Here is a 14,737-nt window from a genome sequence, read left to right on the forward strand (position 1 = left end):
GTTTTAGAATAGCCTCGCTGCAGGTATGTGGGAGTGAGGGATGTGGGATTTGTCCCCTCTCACAGTGCAGGCTTCCATAGTGAGTCTCCAGCAGGAGATGCTAGCAGCAATTGTGGTTCAGAGTTAGTCTTGAGTTCCTCTCTGATCAGGTTTCCAAAGCTCCATTTCCCTTATTGGGGTTGTTCTGGTGAAGCAGAAGCATTCACAGAAAAAAACAACCAAACAAACAAAACCCTCAAAACTGCACCTCAGAAACAGTCATTCCTGAAGGCATTTCCATGATGCTGAAACCATTTTTTTGAAATTGTGTACGGTATTTTGCTACCACAAGAAGCCCTTGCAGTACACTTGAGGTTTCCTGGAGAAAAAGCCAGCTATTCTCTTCTAGTGATGCACTCCTGCAACATGGCTGAAGAATGTGTTGTGTTGTGTTGTTTTGTTTTTGAGAGAGACAGAACATGTCATTAGCCTGTTTTACCCAAGGAAAATGTGGGTGATACTTCTTTACTTTCTTTTTTTTTTTTTTCATTTTGCCTAAGGTTCTCGTATTGTAATGTGCTTTAAAAAAAAGAAGTGCTGAAAAAAATGCCCTCAGTGCTTTTTTTCCCCATTATCATCAAATCACAGTGTATCCTCAGGGAGTTTGCAGCGAGGAAATGACATAAGGCCTGTGAATCTTGAACATATCAGTGTATCTTCTATCATGATCACCTGGCAAGGTCATTCCCAGTTCAGCTTATAAAACCCATCCTTGTCAGCAGCCAGATGTTAGCATAGGTACTCTTCTCCAGAAGCTCAATGTTAAAAGTGCTCATAAATTTAGAGAAGAGTTTGAGAATGTTTGAAGCACAATTTTTTTTTTCAGACACAGAGTTTCTCAGAGGGCATTTCTTCTCTAGTTTCCTTGTATTACACACCTCTGACAGACGTTTCCAGATTCCCCATGGTGAGATCCACCAGAATAGTGTTTGGGTCCTGTTGATGAGATCTGTGTATCCTAAATTTCTTCTAATATCTATAGACTTGACTATTTTCATGGTTTACCTTGGCCTAGAATAGCCTAGCTCAACAGCAGTCCACCCATGCTCAAAAAAGGATGCCACTTTTAGTCGTAATTAAGCCTCTAGGATCATGATTGATCCATTTAGATTAATGCTAGGACATCCTCCCTGATCTCCGGCTTGGAAGGATTCAGATCTTGGGTAACACCTGAAACAAGCCAATATTGCAGTGGCTCCAAAAGAGCTATACTTTTTCACTGCAACTAATGCACATTGACTTTTGGAAGTATTTTAACAAATGATGAAATATGCTTGCTCTGTTATTCAGCTGTGAAAAGCACTTTTGTTCTGGAAGACAGACCTTGTTTGCCCTGGTGTATTCTATTTGATCAGAAGATCATGAAAAGTCCATTGTCTGATGCTAGGTACTGGAATTTTTTAAAGAGTTGTTGTTCTTTACTTTCTGTTATGGTCATATCAAACTCACTTAAATGTTAATTCAAAATTAAATCTGCTGACTGAAAAAAAAAATGTAGAACAGATCTTTAACATCAAAGAGAACGTATACACTGAACTTTGAATAATCACACCTCGTCAATATAGGCTTTCTTCTACTGGTGATGAAAACATAAGACTGCATAGCAGAAGGGCAGAGGATTGACCGGTGCTTGATTTCTTTCACTGTCATACTGGTAGAGCTTTGGTAACCTCGTAGCTATAAAATAAGCTTGTTCAAGTGAAATGTTGTCATCTCATTTTTAGGAGCAATGCTGCATGAGTGATCAGTTTTACTGTTTAAGTCATCAGGGATTTTGTTTTGTTCAGAATGAAATCTCTTTTGTTTAGGCTTTTCATGTTGACAAAACTGATTTTAGCTTGCTTTGAAAGAAGAAAATGTCATGCCTCATTAAAAATACATCCAAATAACATGATTGCAGTTTACCAAATGTCTTCCATAAATTTTCTAGCCAAAAGTATTTTCAAATTTGCACTAATTTGTGGGCTGTTCTACCAGACCCAAAATAACATATATGAAAAATAAACTATTTGTTTAAATATTTAACCAAACTAAGAATGTTATAGACTTATTTTTGTCACCAAAACCAGAAGGTCTATCTGTGTATCCAGCAGATTTGCTGAATAAGAAGGTGCCATTTTTGTGTGGTCACTTCTCTGACCATAATTGCACTTTAATATAGAGTAACTGTAGGTTCCCAATTCCTGGGCTAACATCTGTAATTATGTAACTGATAATTTCCTCACCAGGGGATGGGAGAGTCCAGGACTGAATGTCACCCAGAGAGGAAATTAAACACTTCAGACACTGAGTAATTTAAAACATAGTTGTCATATTTGTGGGTCTCATGCATGAGGGACAGATGGGAAAGACTTGATGAAAGCACTCTGGTGTGTGTATAATTATTGTACTGTTTTGAGTTCAGCAAAGGGATTTTGTCATGATCTAAATATAACCTCCCAAAACTCCAGACATTTGGAGCTGTAGTCAGAAACCTAAGCAATGACATTTTGTGTGCATTGATGCACTGGATGCTGTTGTGTTAATGGTTGCTATTTTTAGTTTCACGCATGCTGCTTGTGTGCATCCAGGGAGCTGAGGGGAGGGGAGGAAATGTAGGGGAAACTCATAAATCTGTCCTCTCTCTCTCTGCAACTCTCCACGTTAAGGATAAAAACAATTCTGGGTCTGTCTGCCTCTTTTCTATTGTGCTATGGATTCAATCCTGCCTTTTCCTGCGTCTGGTGGTCAGAAGCCTTTGTTTCTTTCTAGCTTCCCAGTATTAGAGCAATATGAACAGCTGTAGATGAAGGATGTCTTGAACAACTGTGTTCCAGCTCTTTGCACCGCACTTCGTGGCTGTTGTTTTATTTGCTTTGTACCATTGTTGCTGTGTTTGGAAATGCATCTTTTTACTGTCAGTTCTTCCTTTGGAGGCATGAGGAAGGGAAAATAAAAGTCACCACATTGTTAGTTAAAACAAATAAATCTAAAAGTGCTTTTCAGTGTCTGAGCATGTACATCTAACCATTGAGCATCTGACCAGAATGTCAAATGCTTCTCCTAAACTAATGTAAACACAATTTCTTTTCCATGTGACAATAGTGAAGGGAATGCCCGATGAGTGCAGCTGTGTTCCCAGGGCTTTGTGTTACTTAACTCCTTCAGTTGGCAGTAGTTTTTGGTTCGATCACTGTAAGCTCTCTTAGAGGTAGCCAGACTGCAGGTATCTCATCAGGAGCTAGCACAGGGCGCTCCACGTCTTCTGAAGAGTGCCAGGAGGCCTATCAAAACTCAGAAAATTAACTTCCAAGTTCTGGAGAGATGAGTTAGTTCAGGGAGAATATTTTCATGCTAGGATCCTAAATAGAAAGTTGATGTGAACACCACAACAAACTCCGCAGGGCATTGTCTACATGGCATGATGCCCCGAGATGCTAGCTCTGCAAGGTCTTGTGCATTATCCCTAACCCAGCTAAATTGCTTTTAATATGCAAAGTAGCTTTTCTGTGTACCTCTGCATGGTACTTCACTGTGGCTTAGCTGAACCAGGAGAGAAGCTACTATTATGAGAGGCACGCGATAAATGTTGGGTGCTTTTAGCTTCTGAACCATTTAACCTGACTGAAGCCTAATGCAGCCTCTTGACCTCCTTTTATTCCAGTGAACACAATGCTGAGATCTCGTAGCATAGCTGCTAAAAGTTCAGCCCTTCCCAGCAGCCTTGAAAGGATCGACTCACCTCCTTGCCTGGTCCACTAAGGCATGGAAATAGTTGTTTCTGCTTCTTTTGTGAATCACTTCATAGTGTTTGCAGATGTTTGCTGTGGACTCCGGTAATGTTCATTATAAGAAGATGCACTGTTTTTGGCTCCGAAGATCAGTAAAGCAGAACTGGGTGCTGCCAGTTTTCCCTTGGTTCTTGACCAGGGATTTCATTCCACTACAGGTGGTGGTGGGTATGACATGATCCACTCCAATTAACTCAATCTAGTCGTAAAGCTACCTTTCTCCTCCTTTCATTTCCATGGTCGGTTGGATATTTTGTATATGTTCAATGAAATGCTTCCATTCAGAAGAGCTGTTGTGGGCAGCTGATGCATCACTTCGTGTTTCAGAACACGAAGTGAATTTGTCAATTCACTGGTGTTTTCCCCCTCGGCCCGGCAAGGCAGGGGATTTCCAGCTGGTTGCTCTACGTGCCATAGTTCCCCTCTGACATGTTCCAGTCCTTGGTTCTTCCCAGCCATCTCTGTTTCCTCTTCCTGTAGCAGTAATCAGCACAGCTCCGAAATGTCAGTCCCGCTTATGTCCCCCTTGCTCCCGCCTTTACTTTGCTCCTGTCTACTCTGCTGTAATATCTTAACACATACGTGAGTGTCCCTGAGATAGCAAAATCCATTCTTTCAGCAAAGGATAGATTATTTCAGCCATGCATTAAAAGGAAAAGTGCTGGAGAGATCTGTGCTCAAAAGCTGATGCTAATTTACAAGAGTAAGTTTGGAATTAGTGGAACACCTTTATACATTATTCACATTTGGGGAATATCATTCACTCCGTGTAAAATGCAACCCTAACGCCACTTGTGTGCACACTCCTTTGTAAAGAATTTGGTATCAGACTGAGACAATATTGTCACTTCAGTTTTATCCAAGTTAATAACTTAATATGCTTTTCCTTGCAGAAAGACAAATTCTTTGTGTACGAGGAGTACTGTAGCAACCACGAGAAAGCACTCAGACTGCTAATGGAATTGAACAAGATCCCAACAGTGAGAGCATTCCTCCTGGTAAGCACCTTCTCTAGCACTCTTGACTTACTGATCTGACTTTGTACTGTACTCATAATACCCCCTTAGTATCCCAGGAATGCGAAGCATTTTGCAGACATTATTCATTCCAGCTATGAAGCACTCAAGAAGGATGGGTATTGAAATCACTGGTGAGTTCAAGTACAGAACTAAGCACAGCTATGGTATGAGTAATTCCATTAGAAACAGGGAATATTTTTTTTAAAGAATCAACAGAAAAGTTGAGTAAAGATTGTGAAAGGACTAACGTAATAAGTCATCAGTGGGGCTGTGACTAGCTCCCAGTGGATCTGGTTCCATGCTCAGTTCTCTGACCAATTTGCCATCTGCAGACCCACCAGAAACACGTGGCCTGCTTCTGACACTATTTTCCCTGGGAGCCCAGTTGTGGGCAAGAAACGTAGGCTGGATGAATTCTTTTGGTGGTGTCATTGCTGCTTGTTTAAAAAATGGCCCAATTCCTCATCCAACCCATGATGTGTTAGTATCTATGTTGGGAAGGGAGTGTGGCCTACAGCCTTCTTTGGAGGCTGGGCTGGGAGGAGAAACAACCTGCAGACAGAGCCTTCTGCCTGAGGTTTCTTATTTCTTTTCTTTTTTTTTTTTTTTAATTCCTTCCGTATTTCTCCTCCCAGCATCCACCCCAATTCTCCTTGATTTTAGGTGTCTTGTTTTCCTACTCATGGATGGGAAGGCATTTGGAATGGGGATGATGCGTAGGTGAGGGACCAATTCAGCACGCTAGTTTACTGCCTTAGTGAATGCTGTGAAGAAAAAGAAAGGCTTTGCAATGGACCCTGTCTGCTCTTCTTTCTGCTCTTGTTTTTTCCTTTCTGCCAAAGGCTTGCCCTTTCCTAATAGAGTAGAGCAGAAGGAAACTCCTGCATAAATGCCTGTCACAAGCAGAGCATTCTTTTAGCCACAAAATATAGGCCTTGGAGGGAGGGGCAGGAACATGCATGCTATTGGGTACTCGGAATCTCTTTATCACGTCTGAGTTTAATGAACACCATTAAACCATTAGTTTGAGTCTCCAAATGAGCCATTCCTGTTCATGGACTCCCCTGGATGCTTCTGTTGAGGGAAAATAACAAGAAATAGGAGCAATGAAAATGAATATAAACACCATCCTTCCCAACATCCAGAGTGTTCTCTGCATTTCCACTGGATTGGCGAAAACCTCCTGTCTCTGTTGCCGGCAGCAGCTGGCAAACTAATTATGAAGCACATTAAAGATATCACACTGTCTGCTGTGGCTTGCAGCAGCACCTGAATCCAAGAGAATTTTAAAATAACAGTAACGATGGGAGGAGAGGCTGTGCTGAAGTCTTTTCTTTGTTGTGGCTGTTGTAATTTCTTCCAGGCCTTCAGTCTCCTATCCACTCCCTCCTAAAGCCGATGCTATAATGCCACCATGCAGAGAAAGCTGCATTAAAATACAAAGCTTTGCTTGTGAGTATGGATTTGGCCCGATTGCCCCCTCGCAGCTGCTGAAATGCAGAATGTGGGAATGTGTTTGAAAAATCAGTAAGTGTTAAAGGGCAGTTTTGAGCCCAGAGCTAGAGGGAGGGCTGAAAGGAGAGACGGGAAGGACTGAATCACCCGAGACTTGGAAAATTGGACAGGGAGCATTGTGAGCTGGTAGCCAACGCCACAGATCTAGAATAGCCCTGGGGAAGGGTTATTTTACAGACAAGTGTCTGTAAAAATACCACTTAGGAATAATGAGATTTATGTAGGATGTCTATGAACACTTCTTGAAGAAGAGAATTATTGAACTACAGCCAAAAACCCACTATGTTTGAGTGTGTCTGAGCCACAGCACACATTTCACAGGGGAAAATGTCATCAGTGATGCCCCAAAGCAAGCGCATCTTGGCTGAAATTGATTTAAACTTCAGCTTCTGTTGGCAGGGCAGGTTTGCAACTGGGATGATTTTTGGAGCAAAGTTGTCCAGATTCATGGCCAAACATAGAAATGTAGGGCTAGGTTATCTCAGATGGATTTGAAGTCCATCTGAGTCAACTGCCTACCTCTGGCATCATGCAAAACCAGCATCTTCAGGGAAGTACGTAAAAAGCTTACAATAAGTCAATGATTGTTTATCACACAGAGATTACAAATTACTGTGAAGAAATAAAGACAGGTCAGGGACTGTAGGTTTTTCTATGCCATACTCAGTTCTTAAATTCCCCTTCCATGTCAGCCCTGAGAATTTCCATAATGTACTAAGAAATTAAACATTTCTTGTAGTGTACACAAATTTATCTGTGAAATGATTCTCCCAGAATGCCCCTCCAAAGGTGTGAGAACTTTTATGTGAGTATTGCAAGGGTTGATCAGTCACTGCATCTGTTTCTTAACCTAAAATCTGTTTGGACTTCTGTTTCTTTGGTGTATTGGTCCAATATTTCTCAAGGGTTTATATTGTCACCTTTCTTACTATGTTCAAGCAACACTGGAAGAGTAGTCACTGTCCTGGGTACAGAAATGCCCTTCACCTTTGTCTGGAAACCACAGGGCTCCAAGAATAGTTAATGTTGAAACAGTGGATTTTTTTTTTTTTTGAGCATTAGAATTACTGAAATCTGGTTTCCTTAAATGTCATCGCCTCTTGCATCAGCGTTCTCCTTTTCCTTTGCCTGCACGTCCTGTAACTGCTTTGCTGGGCAAGCAGCATCATGCGCTGCGACTGGTTCAGAGCTACATTTGCAGTGTTTAGCCAGCCAGAGCGCCCATGCTGTTTGTCCAGCTGGGCTTAGACATAATGTTTTGCCAGAGAATTGGTGGATGTGATGCAGATGACTCACTTATTTCAGAGCTATATTTGATTTCCTTCAGACGCAGAGACTGGCCTAGAGTTAATTACATGACTCCTAGTTAGTATGTTTTATTTTAGCCATTGAGTTTTCTGGAGCAATAGTGCAAACTTTGCATAGTGGATGAAGACAAATGGCCATGTTGATTGTGGGGGTAGGTTGGATTCCTTTAGGTAACGGTGCATCTAGGTTTTGCTGATTGTCATGGTATTATGACATTTTCTTTGAGTCACCAGCTGTATAATATTCCTTTGAGAAGAGACCTTTCTATACAGCCACTGTTATCCCCAGTGATTTTTCTTCTGCTGATTCGCAGAGAGTCAGGCTTAACTTGATGGCCATATTTCAGTGGTGAATGAAGTCTCATTTCCTTTATCTTAGGAGTGGCAAAGTTCTTTGTGACCATAATATGTATTATAGAAACAGAAAATCTTGTCAAAGAGCATGTGAAAGTGTTGTGTCTGGGTTAACATTTGTTTCCTTTTTTTGATTATAGAGTTGCATGCTTTTGGGAGGCAGAAAGACAACAGACATTCCACTGGAGGGTTATCTGCTGACGCCAATTCAGCGAATTTGCAAATATCCACTTCTGCTTAAGGTAAACCAACAAAAGAATTTCTCTAGCTAGTTGTTTTACTGTTGGAGTGATTTTTGCAACTTCTTAGCCATGGCTTTTGCTGTCACTACTACCTGCTTGGCATGTACTTCCAAAAGCTGAATCCTCTCTGCAAAACATGGCTTTTTGTGGGTACAGTCAAAAAGCTGGCTGATACTGCCAGGCTGTTAAAGTTGTAATGGTGTGAGTAGAGCAGAGAGGGTGACTTACTGTCTAGCTAATGTCTTTTGACTTCAGATCTCTTCTGATGTTTGTTAAGACTTGAGTGCTGTTTTAGCCACTTCCTGGAAAGCTGTGTTCAAACAGAATTGTATCAGTATTCTGAGGAACTCTACGGCTCTGGGGACTGGAAACAGGAGACATCTTTCATTGCTAGGTCTCTAGTTTGAGTGTGTTCAGGTCAGTAATGATCAAAATTCTTTATCATCTGACAGCTGTTTGGCGGCTTGTTTGAGACCTGTTTGGTTGTCTCAGACAAGTTCCCAATGGACAGGTGTCGTTGCAGAAATGACTACTGCAATTGGCACTAATTGGCCCCCTTGCTAGCAGTCTTAGTGTAGGAGCTGAAGAGTGGGAGACCTACAGAGAACTAATTTGCCTCTCACCCTCCAGGTCAGGGCTGGGTCACGCGCCTGGTGGGGAAAAGGAAAAGGAGAAAGCAGTTTCTGGGAGAGCTTGCAACACCAGTGGCCTTGCAGTTACTCTGTGGCTAAAAGCCATGAATTTTCAGGGGTGTCATTCTTAGAGTGACATTATATTTACTAAGATAAACTTAATTTATAAAAAAATATAAGAAGCAACTACCTTTTATCTCAGAAGAAAGGTCCCTTAATTGTGGAAGAAAATAATTCTGTGATGAGCTAGTGTTCTTTGTCACAGGCTGACCATGTGAATCAAGTGTATGTTGTGTAAAATTATTGCAGTGCTGTGTCTGTAAATTCAGATTGAATAAGGGCTTTCATAGGTACAAGTTGGTTAGCTCAATACTGATGTATTTCCTTTTATTAGAGTTCTGTTTCACCTTCTGAATATTTAAATTATTTCTCTCCATCCAACTGGAGCTTTCAAGAGGTAGATTTTCAAAATATGTCCTTCCTACAGGTGGAATCAATTTTTTGGTCTATACAGCACAAACCCATCTTACAGCAGGTGTTCATGCACCATGTCTTGTGGACCTGTTACTGGGATTTACATGTATATGGCCAGTTTATCAGTCCAGTCAATCCATTGGAGTGCAGATTCCTCTTATGGTTTTAAATAACCGGACGTGCTTTCTTTGTTTCCTTTCCCCTGCTGTTAGGCACATAGAAGAAGCTAATGTGTGGGACTGCTACAGGCATTTCTGCCAGAGTATTAATAATAATCAAGACGGGGCAAAGGTGTCTAGATCAAGGAAGCACATGAGTGGCTCCAGCTCTGATTTATCTTCAGAGAAGTCTGGTTATATAGGGATAATTGACAACGTAATGATGCCTCAGCTTAAGACCAGTGTATTTGTTTATTTGGGGTTAGTATGGAGAGAATTTGGTAGCTGTTCAGTCTGTGGATCTGTTCGATGACTGTGAGCAACATTGTGCACAAAAAGAGAGCTCCTGCAGCATCTGATACGGTGACTGGAAGGGGGGATGTGCAGACCTTGAGATGTGCATTCCTGACCTAGTATTTTGGTAGTGTGTTTTCTCATTTTCAATATGAGGTGTGTTCAGTGATTGTTATCTACCGGTGTGTTCAAGATGTGAAAATATGAGATTGTCTTGGTTCCTTACAGAGATCCCTTTCTTATTTTCTAAGAATCTTCAGTCAGAGGAAACAGCGTCTGTATTCTTACTTTTGAACCGATCTCTGCATTTGTGCTGCTACTGAAAGACGAAGTGTTAACTTCCTGCAGATTTCCTGTCACAGTTACCCTTTGTATGAACGGAGTTGTTAGGTACAGAGCCGGTGGGCCAGGTTCCTTCATCTCGTTACTGATTCCATGCTGGAGATATCTTCATCAAGCCAGAATGGTCAAAATCTGCTGTACCTTTGCTACATTCATCTTTAGTGATCTTTAAGCAGTTTTATCTCAGTACTTCTCAATCTTTTTGAACCAGAATATCACTGTTAACATGCTGCGTTTCTCATGTTCTGCTCTGTGACCTTTTTGATAAGCTGAAGCCAATGCGGTTTGCTGCACTGGCTCTGACCACCAGTCATCTCCGAAGCACAGCTTGGGGATCTCAGCTCTGAGCCATGCACATAGCTGGTTTAGGGAACTCCCTACATCCCCAACTGAGTGCCTCTTTTTCTCTTTTTAATATGAAATTGTTGCTGAATCACCTGTTGCTAACGAGACTTGCTTAATTTCTAAGCTTTTTTGGAAAATGTGTTTGAGTCATAGATCTCTATCAGTTTGGATAATCTGACTTTTTATCTACAGACAGAAGCTTGACTTGCAAATCAAAATCTCTATTCTGTTTTAAAAGCCCATCAAAATATTAGAATGTCAGAAACTGCCAATATTACAGAAATTCCTGAAATTTCAGGGATTTTACTCAGAAATGAATGAGAGATGCTCTGTCACTCAAATGCCAGAGGAGATGCACACTTTTGATTACAAGGTAGTATTATTGTTGCAGTGACTTTTTGGTATTCTTCAACTTAAACTTTCCTATTCCTCTGTACCATTATAGGACAAATCTTTCAGAAAGTGTGAGGTTCTGTGTCAGTGATTGGAAGAGCTATCAATGAAACGGTTTCTCTTGCTCTTTAAGAATTTGCTTTGCAAAGAGGGAGTGATCAAAAGCCTAAAATAAGTTTCTCTGAACTGTGGTGTTTCCAAGTACAATGGCAACTGAAGGCATTGTGCTCTGGGGAACAAATGTTGGCCTGTGGAAATAAGGTGTGTTGTTTTTACTTTCTCACATGTACACAGTTGCGTATGTCAAAAAGCCAGCGAGTACAAACCTCATTTCTTTGAAAGCCAAAAATACCACCAGGAAGGCTAAGACTCAGCAGCGTTTCTTCACTTCCAGCCACAGTAGGGTAGAATGAAGGTAAATTTGTCTTTGATGCCAACACTGTGCCTGCCTTGTGGGATGGGGGCACGAGTGTTTGGATCTGTTACTGTTCTCTCAGAACCACACACATGTGTAGAGCAAAGAGCCACGAAGGGAGTGAACAGGGAGAGCTGCAATGATGGGTCTTGTAATCTGCATTCCATTTTTCTAGGGATTTCTTTGTGTATACAGGCTGATATAAATCACACAGTTTGCTACTTGAAATTTCCTGGACAGGACATAAAAATTTCAAGTAAAAGCTGAAGGGAATTTAGTTTCTGTTAAGCAACAAATCTGCCTCAGTCAGTGAGGCTATGCCATTACTAGGGGGTGTTCAGCTCTGGCAATGTGTGTGATCATTAGAAATCTAACTGATGCTGATTCTCAAACTAGTGAGTTCATGGTCAATGAACTGTGTCCCATTCCACACTTGTCTGATGCTTGCTGGCACAAAATTACCACCGTGGACACAAATGTTTCAGACATCAAGAAAGCTAAGAGAAGGGGAGGGCTGATTTCTGTTAGTGCTGACCAAGAAAATGCAACTTGCCAATCAAAAAAAAAAATTAGATTTAAAAATAACACAACCCTCAAATTAAGCATTTGTTCTCCCCTTGCCACTGAACTGCAGTTATTGCTCCTGAAATAGCAGTTTTGTATTCATGGGAATTGGATCTTATTTTATCTAATTCCCAGGGCAAACAGATACTCTGTATTCCAGCTGATTAGAAAAATCATAGTGTTATCCTACTTTTCTATTTTTGTTTTTAATAAGAATTTGTGAACATGCAGATTTTCTGATAACTTTGAAATGACCTTCTTATAGTATAATCATTTAGGATAGCTAAGTAGTTAGGTTTGATAAAGATAATATGAACATAGTAACTCAGACTTATATGTTTGAAAGCCAGCCATAAATAGTAGGGAAAGGCACTTTTAAAACGTGATAACTATTTTTGCTTAATTCCATATGTGAGTGTTGTTATTCCAGAATAATAGCATCTCACATTAAGTTGATTTGGGTTACTTAATTAGGAATAGCATACTGGAATATCTCTAAGTGCAGATACACCTTAAAAAAATCTTATCAGTAATTTCCAGTGTAAAGTATGACATCCTGTAATTGATCTTACATTTTCTCATCCTCTGACCAAACTTTTTTTTTTAACCAAAAAATTAAGGAGACAGAATGATCATTCAGGTGATGGTGGTTGATAAAGCTCATTTTTTTTGCAGTTTCTTTTTCTGTGCACCAAACATAGCAACTTTGGAGTGTCTGACTAAACAGTTTTTAAATTTTGATTGCTTTCCTTGGAAGTCTAGTTTGCAAGCCTTATGTTTGGTTTGAAGCGTGGGACTCAGACCTCACCATGGTGTTTCACAATCTCTGTGCAAACAGCAGAAATGATAATATTTTTTCCCTAGTACAGTTTTTGTCTGCTTCAGGCAGCATGAGAAGAGAATTAGCACAAACTTTTTGGTCAGTAAGTTAGTTTTATCCCCAGTCCAAACCCTCCCTGATGTATCTATCTCCCACTTCTTTCCCTTGCTGTCACACTTCAGCAGAGGATTTGAAGTCCATTTGGGTGTGTTGGAGCTCTGAATGTTTGTTAGTGATGAGATGCATTATAAATTTTCCTTAAAAGCGAGAAAAGAGTCTTTGAGTAGGTTTGAACAAAATGGAGCTGTGCTTGCTGTGATGGGCCTTATGAGTTGGTAAGCAGCAAAGACAAACAGATGGACAGAACTTGAGAGCATATACAGTGCGAGTGACTTAAAACTTCATTTTGGATGTGTACACTGGAGAGCTTGCTGAGTAAATATTTCTAGCAGAACGTCTTGGATTAAGGCAGCTCTGTCTCACTGATAATAATTGTATGACTCTGTATTAATTAGCGGTAACTATACGTCTTAGGAGTAGAAGCAGCTGTTGTGTAAACCAATCTCTGAACAAAAATAGCCTTTTCCCCCTAATAAAGAGCATTTATGTCAGCAAGAAGAAAACCCTAGGGGAAGAGTGATCATGAGTTAATCACACCACTGGGGGTAGGGATTAGGAACAGTCATTTCTGTCTCCTTCCTCCCAACACGCGAGGAATGTGAAGCACATGATGGCCGCACCCCTACAGGCTCCTGATAGCCCAGTGCATGTCACAGAGGTTGTTTCTTACTTGATGTCTGTTCTCTTAAGGAATTGCTAAGTCTCCAGCCAGAAATGCACATTACACCTCTGATACTTTAAAAATATCTCATAATACATGCAACTCTATGGAGGATTTAGGGCAGTAATTATGTATTGCTTCATGTGACGGAAGACTCATTGGCCCTACGAGGAAAAGAAAAACCTGGAGGAGAAAGCCGAGCATCCGGGCTCAGAGCCCTCTTGTAGGGGAGAGCCCAGCAGTGAGGTGTACACAGGCCTGAACAAATGCAGTGAAAGGCAGGGATGGGAAGCCAGTGCTGGGGACACAGAACAGAATGAAGAAAACTCCCTCATTCCCCTCTTCTCCTTCTGCATTCCTCTCAGTGATGTTTAAGGAACAAAACCTTCTAATTAGCCCTAATTGAGTACATTTAATCTTCGGGGCTTTGCTCCCCCCTCAATCCTCAGAAGAGTGATGTTGCTCTTAGATTCATAATATTGCCTGGTTAAAATCCAACTCTTCGTAGCATAATGTTACAGCATTAAAAATTATATATACACCCTACAGAGTTGTAAGGAATTCTACCAATTTATAAATCATACTCTGTCTTCAATGCTTTCTATATATAATCACAAATAACTGCTAATATATATAAAACACGTTTTTGTTTCACTTTAATTTTTAAGCGTATGTTGAAGATTTGATGGCACATCTAATGTAATCAGTTTTAGTGATTTATTGCTGTCTAGTCTTTACCTTGCAGAGGCAGTGACATAAATTATAAATTTAAAAAACATACAGGATAAAAACTGCTGTGATTGATGGGTACACAGAGCCTGGTGTAGCATCTATTTTCTGGTTAGTTATAGTAGAAAATTTATTTTAATGCATGTAAACTGAAAAACACAAATATAAAACTTCTAGCTACATTTATCTTTGCAGAAAGGTGTTGTGTTTTTATGCATGTTGTGTTTTTGTTGTTGTTATTGGTGGTGTTTTTTTACCCTTTAAAACACAATTTGGAACTGAACTGTTTATTACCGTGACTTTTTGAAATGATAAGAAATATGGTGTCTTTATCTCTGTAATCCTGAGATGTTCACTAAATTACCAACGGATGTATCTCTGAAACCATGTTTTATGCATGCACTGGTTTGTAGTGCAGAGTGACACAGCCTGGTGAGCAATGATTTGCAGTGTTAACAGTCGTTGCACAAAATTCGTGTTAAAGCCATCCGTGAGTGTCCTCAAAAGTATGAAGACAGAAAGAGTTTTTTAAAATATAGAGACT

The 14,737-nt window shown here is 40.4% G+C and overlaps 1 protein-coding gene across 2 annotated transcripts in view; it reads left to right on the forward strand.

Moving 5' to 3' along the window:
- The window catches only part of PREX1 (phosphatidylinositol-3,4,5-trisphosphate dependent Rac exchange factor 1), a 172,277-nt gene that overhangs the window by 75,038 nt on the left and 82,502 nt on the right, over positions 1–14,737 (forward strand). For both annotated transcript variants that reach the window (XM_083802157.1, XM_083802158.1), the window contains exons 4-5: positions 4,703–4,807; positions 8,145–8,246. In XM_083802157.1, the coding sequence (XP_083658283.1) occupies positions 4,703–4,807; positions 8,145–8,246 (207 nt within the window). The remainder of the gene's footprint in view (positions 1–4,702; positions 4,808–8,144; positions 8,247–14,737) is intronic.

The sequence above is a fragment of the Anser anser genome (assembly GCF_964211835.1).
Source record: "Anser anser genome assembly, chromosome: 16".
In the NCBI taxonomy this organism is placed as follows: domain Eukaryota; kingdom Metazoa; phylum Chordata; class Aves; order Anseriformes; family Anatidae; genus Anser; species Anser anser.